Source organism: Lolium rigidum, chromosome 6 (genome assembly GCF_022539505.1).
Source record: "Lolium rigidum isolate FL_2022 chromosome 6, APGP_CSIRO_Lrig_0.1, whole genome shotgun sequence".
NCBI lineage: Eukaryota > Viridiplantae > Streptophyta > Magnoliopsida > Poales > Poaceae > Lolium > Lolium rigidum.
In genome coordinates, this window is record NC_061513.1 from 361,079,460 (window position 1) to 361,089,894 (window position 10,435).

At 42.4% G+C, this 10,435-nt stretch overlaps 1 protein-coding gene across 2 annotated transcripts; it reads left to right on the plus strand.

Annotated features, from left to right (window-relative positions):
• Positions 1-8,338: 8,338 nt before the first annotated feature.
• LOC124659031 (cysteine-rich receptor-like protein kinase 10) lies at positions 8,339-9,572 on the plus strand. Of its 2 annotated transcripts, XM_047196996.1 has the most exons (3): positions 8,339-8,739; positions 8,824-8,931; positions 9,345-9,572. In XM_047196996.1, the coding sequence occupies exons 1-2, from the start codon at positions 8,355-8,357 to the stop codon at positions 8,928-8,930; spliced, it is 492 nt and encodes a 163-aa protein (XP_047052952.1). In that variant the 5' UTR covers positions 8,339-8,354; the 3' UTR covers position 8,931; positions 9,345-9,572. The 2 variants fall into 2 exon arrangements, with proteins under 2 accessions (XP_047052952.1, XP_047052953.1); XM_047196997.1 differs by lacking the exon at positions 9,345-9,572 and having other exon boundaries at positions 8,824-9,101.
• The last annotated feature ends 863 nt before the right edge of the window (positions 9,573-10,435 follow it).

Sequence of the window (10,435 nt, forward strand, 5' to 3'; positions counted from 1 at the left end):
ACCAATGAAACACCGTTCCACTAGTATTATATCGCTCGCAGTGGTACAACGAAACATATGCGGGTCCAAGGCATGTCTATAGAATTACATACAGACTCTGTTACATAAGATCAGCACAGCCTCCTACTTTACAATGAGGTAAAACTGCAAATAAACTCCAGAAGAACGACTCGTGGTCTAATCCTAACACGAACTCTACTTGTAGAGTATTTAACTAGCTACAGAGGCTATGAATAGATTCTAGCTAAATAGGAGCTAAGTTTAGGAAGCTAGTTCCTTTCTATTGCTAATCCAGGTTTCTCCTTGCTGGATGTGGTATTCGACTCCTCCGACGTGGTCCTGTCTCTTGAAGTAGTTGTTGACTTCTCGGCCTTCGAGTTGCACTGTAGATCCTCCTTCGATGTCTTCATATCTAAGCAGGGGATTTAAGAGTGGGATGAGTACGAGCGTACTCAACAAGTTCATTATAGGAAAGAGGTGTTTAATGCACTAGCTACAGCATTAGACCAGAAAGTCTAATACCAATGCAGGTTTTCATAACCATTTCTTCAAAGGGTTGCTTTTATTCAGAAGAACTATGTCCGTCAGCCTTCACCGGTTTACTAGAACTTCATGGAGCTCCTTTCCGGCAGCGTTCGCGAGCTCCATATCCCGGAACGAGGGAGTGACAGGTCACGGTTCTTTACACTCGCGGAGGTGTGTTGCTTTACCCATAAGAGATCTTAACCTTGGTGCCAACCGAGCCGCGTGCTCGTCCACACTTCCTTTGGTGTGAGGCCCGGTATAAGGTCTAGCCAATCATGTTCCTCCGCTACCTCGAACACCCACCCTTTGTTGCATACCCCGACCCTGGGTCCTCGTCGGTCCCATTATTCCCGTAATTTCGGGGTGGACCCCGACCACGACAACAGTTTGGGACTCGTTAACCAAACTCCTTCGCCGGTAGCTGCAACCCATCATAGACCACATTACCGTGGGGAATTAGAAGGGGATCCCCACCCTCAAGTTGTTCCGCAAGCGACAACCGCTACGGTAAGCAACAGCTATACCGTGGGGAATTAGAAGGGGCTCCCCACCCTCAAGTTGCTCCGCAAGACACAACTGCTACGTTAAGCGCATCCGTTGATGAACGAGAGGTGGAAACACTTTTGACTACTCCGTCCCACTCCGGATCTTATGGTTAACACGGTTATTACGGCACAAGAATCACTGGCGACATTTGTTGTTTAATCCTAGATGGATATTAACCCTTGCAATGGAACCTCCACCATATCAACACAATCCATGGTTCCATTGCCCACCACATAGTCATATTCATAGTTATGAAGGTAGTGGTTTTGGTTTTTATGCAATAGTGATAACCATAGTACTTTGCAAGTAATTTGATAGAGATACTCAAATGACATGAGCAAGCGATGAACTTGCCTTTCTTGACTGCAAGATTATGCAGACAAGGTCTTCGATACGTAGTAACTCCAACTTCTGAAATAGCATCATCGTCCGGTAAGGACGATGTTTAAAAGATTGCCAAGGATGCAATAATGCATAAGTATGAGATGCAATCGCTCTAAGCGTGACCTAACCCTGATGATTTAGGATTAGTGAGGGGTAATGATTAGTTCGAGGTGTGTTGCACTTTTAGAGTGATTCACAAACAAGGTTCTTATTCAGGTTTGTGTTGTTTTAGAATCAGAAGCAAGTGGTATAATGTAAAGTAACAGTCATACACACCAAAGATTAGTAGTAGTATAGTAAGTAAAGAGCAGTTGTCAGTTTTAATACTATAAGGCATGGTTAATGATTACTTGTTATATTCTTCAAAAGAATAACTTTTGAAGAACATGTTCTTTAATAAAGAACAAGTATGACAATTGGGTTTGTGGTTGGCTATAATTTATTCTGGTTCCAGGTAGTTTCTGGGTAAGTATAAGATGGATCACAACATAGTTGGATTCATTAGCAACTAGGCTTGATTGGTTTTACTTAAGCATGAGCAACTTAAGCAATTAATTATCCCTGGTTTCTATCAAGGTTGATTCCTCTTGCTGGTGATTGCTAGCTAGGGTTTATAGGTTCTTATAAGCAGGGTTGGTGATGCTTCTTTATTTACTTCAAAAGAATAACTTTTGAAGAACATTTTTCTTAAGTAATAAGAAGTACTCAATTGGAGTTGAGGTTGACTAGGTTTTGCTATTGGATCCACTAATTAAAGAATGGTTGGTTCTTAAATGGGATGGTTCCTAAGTGTCTCACACTAGTAGAGTTTAGTGGAGTATGGTATGTAATGGTAAATAATTGGTATGGTTGCTACTAAGGTTCATCACAAGGGTGTGATGTTAAATCAGGAGGAGTAAGGATAATATTCTTGGTAATAAAGCTAAGGTTGATCCTATTTGATCATCTAGGTAAGTTAAGTGTGCATACATGGAATACTGAATTATGGATAATAGGGCTCCTATATTTTATGTTGACATGGTAAGTGTTTAATTGCTAATTATAATTTTATGGTTCAAAATAAAGTAGGATGATCACAAGGTATACCCTAGGGTTTAGGTTTAGGACAACTTAGGGTTCATATGGATTAATAGAGCTAGTGTTTCTAATTGAATTGGGGTTTTAGGGTTCCACATGAAATTAGGAGGTTATTACTTTGTTTCAATTGGGACTAGGGTTTCCTAATTACCCTATAATTCTAGGATTAATAACTTCATTATCAAGTTGAAGTTATTAATGAGTTTGAAATAAAAATAATATTAGATTTGACATTTTATTATTTTTAATGAATTTAATAATTAAGGTAATTATTAATTAGGGTTTAAATCCCTCTAATAAGGATTTAACAAAATAATAAATAAAGAAATTAGTTTTAAAGTTTTCTTTATTTCTTTACTGGTTTCTATTTAATTTTTAAAGTTTTCCTTATTTATTGAATTTTAATTCAATCAAGTATAAAAGAAATGACTTAATTAATGAGTTTAAAATAATTAAATTTTTATTAACAATAAAAATTCTATATTATATTTTTATTGGATAGATTTTCTTTTTAGGAACATTTTGATATCTAATTTGTATTTTTCTGAATTGTAATGAATTTTCTAAATTTACTTGAAGTTGCAGTATTTTTTACGGTATTTGAAATTAAATAGGAACCGCTATTTACACCCGGGTTAGATCTAGTCCGAGTCATTGACGAGGTGGGGTCACAGCCACGTTGGCTGCCACGTGAGCGAAGACCAAGTCAAAATCCGGACGTGGCGCCGGAGCTCGGCCGGCGGCCGTCGATGATGGTCTCGACGTTCTGGCGCGCGCGGAACGGCGCGAGCTGGTGCATCTGATTCGCGCGAGCGTGGGGAACATCTAGGTGGCGGCGCCGCTATCATATGGTCGTCGGAGCATTGCCGGCGGCAAGTCCGAGCGGCGGTGGACGGTGAATGACGACGAGGCGGCGCTACGGAGCATGATTGAGCGAGGCTAGGAGTGCTCGCGAGTTGCAGGAGCTCACCGGAAGGCTGTAGGGCTTGGTGGCGAGGCCGGGGATGGTCGTAATCGACGGCGATCGTCGATTTGCTGGCGGTGACCGGCGAAAGGGAACGAGCTCCCTCCGGTGACTGAGGGCCTCCGGGATCGATTCCGCTTGCACATAGAGCTTGTCGACCATGGCGGTGCTAATGGTGGTCACGGAGGGGTCAGGGGTGGTCTCTACCGACGACGACGGCCGGAGTCCGAGCATGTTAGGGTTTCGACGTTTGCAGAGATGAAGAAGAAAATGGGGAATTTAGGGTTAGGTTTCATTCGGCGGTGGCGCGTTGAGCTTTATAGACGCCAGAGAACGGCGGCGAGTATCTTGGCGCGGCCGATGGCGAAGGAGATGCCACCGAGCTGCTTGCCGGAACGGACGAAGACGATGGCCCCTCCCCGCGTGAAAATATCGTGAAGGGGTGAGTTGGGCCAGGCTGCTGGTGGGCTTGGTCTGCTGGGCTGATGCTGAGGCTGCCGAGGTGGGCTGTTGGTGGGCTGCCACGGCCAGGTAAGCTAGGTAAGGTTTTTCTCCTCCTTTTCTTTTTCTGTTTTGTAATTTATCAAATTGAACTCATATTTGAATTCTGTTATTTTTGGCAGGTGTCTCAATTGTGTTATTTCAATGAGCATGTAATACAATAACTATTTCACCACTTTCTTATTTGTAGAAAGTATTTTATATTTGATTAGATTTAATACATGTAGAATTACTCAAAATAGCTAATGGACATGAGTTTATTTTCTTATTTAAATTTCCTTTTCCTTATAGATCAAAACTTTTGGAATGATTAAAGTTAATACTGTTAACTCAAAGTATCTCACAGATTGTTATTAGTGCTTGGTTTCTATTTGAGGAATTTGTTACTTGTACATGTTTTTATGTGAGTACCAATGGGTTAGGGTTTATAGTTTCTATTATAACCCCCTTATTAGGGTTAATACTTTTCATTATCTTTGAAAGTATTTATGTAGGTATTATTTCAATCATGGTTGATCTTGGTTACAAGGATTGTTGGTGGATTTGTACACACATGGTTTTAATTATGAAATGTAGCACAAGGTTTTTCTTATGTTCAAGAATTGAAGCATAAGATCTGATTAATGTTCAATACTAGGGTTCTAATGTTATTTACCTAATGGCATATGGTTTGGAATCTCAATTATAGCCTGGTTTTATATGGTGATCACCATGGTGATGCATAACTAGGTTTAAGATATAGTACTAGATTATAGAGATGAAATGACACCATATTGCATGCTAGGGTTGAATCTCCCCTAACCATGATAAGGTGCTGGCTTACTTAACATTTTATGGTCTCCTCTAGTTACTAAGATATTGAGAATTGGTTTTATATTCTACCAATTAATTAACTTATATTACTATCCTCAATTTATCATTAAAGTAACTACATTGATTGTAGTTCTTTTTTATAGTTAACTTTGGTCACATGGATGGATGGTTTCTCCCCATTTAGAGTATAGAGTTTGACTCTTAATGTTTTCTGGTGGTTCTTAAGTGAAAAATAAGTGGAATGTAGATGTGGTAGAATTCTACTTGTGATCACCAAGTGATTCACAAGTAAAGGTTGGGATATAAGCATATGGTTGCTTACTAGGGATCTCCCTATAATTTCATGTGGGGATGAGATCTACTTATCCTAGTAGGGTTTAACTTATCCTCACATACATCAAGAGCATGATCATGGATTAGGCATGATCAACTTGTTCTTAATATCTCTACCTTAAGTTCTTAGGGTTTATGATCATCACTCAATTTATAATGATCAAGGTTTGGCTTCCTAAGGTATCTCTCATTAATTAGGTTTCTCAGTTCCATGATCAAGCATTGTCTTGATCAATTAATGTATAGCACCTCTATTTTACTTTCTAGGATAGAACTTCTATGATTGCCTCATTAGTTTATATCCCAGGAGAATGCCAGGGATATTCTGCTAGGGTTCTTCTCAAACAATGATGATAGGGTCATCTGGGTATAAGAATAGTTCTCTCCCTCAAATCCAAGTGTTGCCTCAACTATCTTAAGTGTAACTCCATAGCTTGAGTTCTCTCATATAGGAATGGTTTATTCTAGGGTTTATGGTGTTCTCCTAATATTTATTTAGGTTACTGGGCTAAAGATTCAATTGTCTATCTTAGTTGGATTATTCCACTCCTTATTTCACTAAGTCATGGATATAGTCTTATTCCACTTGGTATTTGGTTATCTCACCACTCCAAGGTGAAATGGTTTACAACCCAATGCTTTAGTTCAAAGATTGTCCTTTATTTCATAATAGGTAAAACTAGAATTGATATGAATGGGCTCTCTCACTTGGGAAGGACTTCAATACTAACTTAGGGTTATTCTCCAAGGATAATTATGTGGTCACCAATATCTATGGTTAACATAAATGGGTTCTCTCTCTAGGGAAGGTCTTGAATAATATCCTAAGGTTTCTCTTAAAGATGATGGTTTGAATATAACATCTTGGAATAGAAAGATATATATTTATAGGGTTGATCTTCTTGTTATGTTTCCAATAATGAAGTAAAATGAACACCATGAGGTTCATGGTAGGATTAAGGATTAGTTTAAGACATGGAAAAGATAAGTGAAGAATGGTTTCTCAATTATTGTTACTTGATTTCCAATTAATTGTAGGTTCATATGTTATGGCAGGGAATTCCATATTATGATCTTTTATAAGATCAAGCAATTGATCATTGAGTAAAGTGTTGTTGTGTTGATTATTAGTTCCATTTGATCTAACCCCTTAGATCAAATCATCTCTACCCAAAACAAGGTTTTATCAAAGTCACATTGAGGTTTGTAGCGCTTGACTTGATGAGCTACTTCAATTCCACCAAGGTCAAGTGAAACTTCAGTTACTGTGACTGTTTTACTTTAAAGCGCGAAAATTCCCCAGATTTTCTATGCATGAATGCAATGCACACATCTGTTTCCTCTATTTTTGTAACCCCAATACCTGGGATATTACAACCAGCCTGGCCGACCACCTCCGACGAAGAAGAAGGCCGCCTCCACCGTCGAACCCGAGGCTGCTGCCCCGGGCGTCCTCATACCGCGGGAGAATCCCAAGGTCACCCCCTCACACCGGCGAGAAGCGGAGGGGATGGCGCCATCCCACCACCAGCCGCCACCGGTGTGCCGCCGCCGGGAGGCAGGGGAGGCCGCAGCACAGAGGCCACCGTCGCCCCTCCATCCTCCGACCGCCGCCGCCCCGCCATCACACGGGAGGCCGGAAGTCCACCACCGCCGCCCCCCATCGGGAGGCAGGAAGCCACCGCCGCTGCATCGTGGGGAGGACCCAGCCGCCGTCCCCGCCGCGCCATGAGGGAAGCCCACCGCCGCCGCCACGCCCCGCGACCTTTGCCCGGCGGCGCCGCCGGCGGTGGCGGCGGGAGGAGCTAGGGTTTCTGGGGTGCGGGACGGGAGGGTGGGGTGCGGGACGGGACGGTGAGATCCTGTTTCTCCGTGTGTAGCAGGCTAGCCGGTTGTTATTTATGTAAAACCTTGATCAGTTTGCTCTTCTTGAATTTCATCACTAGTTCAGATTGCCCTTTTTGTCTATGATAGATGGCTCGACCAAGATGCACCTAAAATTTTAAACATGTAAATCTTTTGATTAAGATACTGTGTTTCATGTTTATTTTTTTTGAGGGAAACATGGCTTTATTGATTACATAACCATAATGTCATTACAAATGATCTCGCGGAGACACTCCGGAGTCACACCACGTGACACACATCTAGAAGAAAATTCACATAAATGAGCCAATGAGTGAGCAACAACATTTGCTCCTCGATAAATATGTTTGAAAGAGCAAGACATAAACGACTTCATCAACTTCTTGATGTCTTCAATGACTGGGCCATTAATAGAACGATCAGTAGTTGAAGAGTTGACACGCTTAACAACTAAGAGGCACTCTGATTGAACAATAACTTTTTCAAAGCCTTCAGATTTAGCAAAGCATAGGGCCTGTCTAGCCGCCATAGCCTCAGCTAGCTCCGGCGATGTGATCCCCTCAAAGTGTTCGCTATAAGTAGCCAAACATGCACCATTGTGGTCTCGGATAACAACGCTACTACCCATCCGATTTGAAGCGAAGAAGATTGGTGCATCAATATTGACAGCAGTGCAAACCGGCGGCGGAGACCATTTAACAATTATCCCTGACAATTTTCATCTCCTCCCAATAAAGGAAACTCATCCCTCTTCAGACCATTTCCTCCTTTCGTTGTGTGTGTTCCCCATCCTCCCGCTTAAGCTTACAACTATGGCCATGGTCAAATTGAAGGTTGAACCCGGTAATTCTTTGTGCCACCAAACATAAGTGTTGTGCGGGTCAAGGATGATGATATTAGGCTCATCGGATTTAGTTGCAATCAAACTGTTTTAAACTTCACCAACTGTAAATCTCGAAACATACAATATGGCGGAAAAGGGACCAGACCAAGTGCAAGGCACCCAAGGCCGGCCAGCAAAAACGACCAGAGAGATGCAGTCAAAGTCGTCGCCCAGTATCTTTTTTTCGAGAGCATGCGATCGATGGCCGAGATGCGAACATCCGGCCATGGTACCCCACTCCACACACACTCCCCCTCCGTTTAAACCTACTCTCTCACATGATCTCACATGCTCCACTCCTCCTGGACATGATCTACAATTTGGAGTGTGCTCCCAGATGCAGTCAAAGTCGTCGCCCAGTATCACTACGCAACCCTCCATTAGGTAGGTGCACCGCCACCCTGGCCCCTGCATCTGCTTCATTCTGTGCAGTGCAGTAGTCTTCTACCACCGTCCGCCGCCATGAAGTACTTCTCGCTCGTCCTCCTCGTCGTCCTTGCGGGGTCGCCCTTGTCCACCACCGCAAACGTCATGTGCGACGGAGATGGCAGATACACGGCCAACAGCACCTACGAAGCCAACCTCCGCCGCCTCGCATCAGCAATGTCGGCCGAGATCTCCTCCACGCCCCAAGGTCAAGGTGATCTCGCTCTCGGGTACTGGCCTAACCGGCTGCGAGCCACCTGGACATGCTACGGCGGCAGCTCGTCGTCCTGCTCCGCGTGCATCGCTGCCGGCTTCCAGGAATCGGAGGCAGAGTGCCCCTACAGCAAGGAGTTCTTCTTCGACGATGGCGACTGCTGCCAGCTCCAAGTCGCCAACTTCCTTGCTTTCGAGCGCTTCTTCCGTGAGTCCTGTCCTGGCATCATTCTTCAGAAGATAACCCTCGATTCTGAAATGAATTGAAGTTTTTATGCATTGCGTTTCGCAGGCTCCACCACTCTGACAGAAAGCATGGCTTTGGTAATGGCGCTCCAAGCAGTAGCGTTTGCATATCTTCTCATCTTGTTTCTGCAGGGATGGCGTCATAGGTCTTGATGTAAGTTTCTGAAGCTTCTGGATTCAATTGCACTCTATATTTATCTATATCAGTAAAACAGTAATGCGCCATCGGATAAATGAACAAATTAAAGCTACACCAGTTTTTCACTTGCACTTTTCTCATTTGATAACGATTTTCTTAAGGTGTAGTATCTTGGAGTCCTGCTTAATTAGGGTATATGATTTTCAAGAAAACAGGCTTCTTGTGCCTACTTAAATACAATTGGGAAGGTAAAATGCTATTCTTAAAATTTACGCACCTTTCTGACTGGAAGTAGACATAAAGAACGTTTGAACCCTGTCTCCTGCTTGAGCCATGGCTAAGCACTGCTCCCAAGTTCCCACTACATATATTACGTCGAGTGGTATGAAAGCATACAAATTTGATTCAGTTCCTCTTACATGGTGCAGGCGTTCCAGTCCTCTTCCATCAGCAGATAAATATTTTTTATAAACTTGGTACAATTTCAGCACCGACAGGAATATAACTTGTATGCTTGAATAAAATATGTATGTTTTCCATAAAGCTTGAGAGGTTTCACGATCCGCCTTTTGTCTCCCCAAAGATACAAACAATTTAGACTACCCACTTCGCTTATTATGTTTGTGGTTAGTGATTATGTTGTCTATATATGCTCCAAGGTTCCCTTTTCACTGAAATTTTGGTGATTTATTGGGCACGGAAATTACAAGTTTTACCGCAGTTGCAGTTTTAGAAACGGTCTATTTACTTTGATCTAACGAAGGTAAAGTAGGCGGTATCAAGTATTATGGGAGCGTTACCCTAAACCGGACCGCTAGGATTGCTTATATATTAGACAGAGATTACATACGGTTACAATACGGTGTTACTTCCGTATACAATACAGATAAGTTATGATCTGTAGAAAACAGTTATGCGCCATCGGATAAATGAATGAACTTGAAGCTACACCGATTTCAACTTGCACTTTTCTCATTTGATAACGATTTTATTAAGGTGCAGTATCTTCGAGTTCTGCTTAATTAGGGTACATAATTTTTCAGAAAATAGGGTTATTCTGCCTACTTGAATACAATTGGGCAATGTAAAATGCAGGTTTTTTTTTTCTCTAACTATGTTGTTCTTAAAATTTACGCACCTATAGGTAGACATTAAGAACATTTGAACCCTATCTCCTGCTTAAACCATGGCTAAGCACTTGCTGCCAAATTTCCACCGCATATATTACGGCCCGCACTAGCCGTTGGTCGCCGGATCTGGATAGCTAAAATCGGTTGCTCCAGTACCCGTCCGATCGACATCTCACGGTCAGAAACTAGCACGTCGAACTCTGCTGCTGGGTAGAGATCAGGTCGCTTTCGCTGTAGCCTTAGAGCATCTCTAGCAGAGCCCGTAAACATGCGAACTGCAAAAAGCGAGTTTAGTCCACTGAACTCGTGTTTACGGGTCGAAAAAATATCGGCGCACATCAGAACCCCTAAAATAAAATTGTAAAAGAGAATATTCCTAAATATGTTAC

Excerpts from the sequence above, each read along its gene's own strand:
- LOC124659031 (XM_047196996.1), top strand. The coding sequence starts at position 8,355 with ATGAAGTACTTCTCGCTCGTCCTCCTCGTCGTCCTTGCGGGGTCGCCC. Across the intron at positions 8,740-8,823 it reads TGCTTTCGAGCGCTTCTTCC|GCTCCACCACTCTGACAGAA; the intron begins GTGAGTCCTGTC and ends TGCGTTTCGCAG.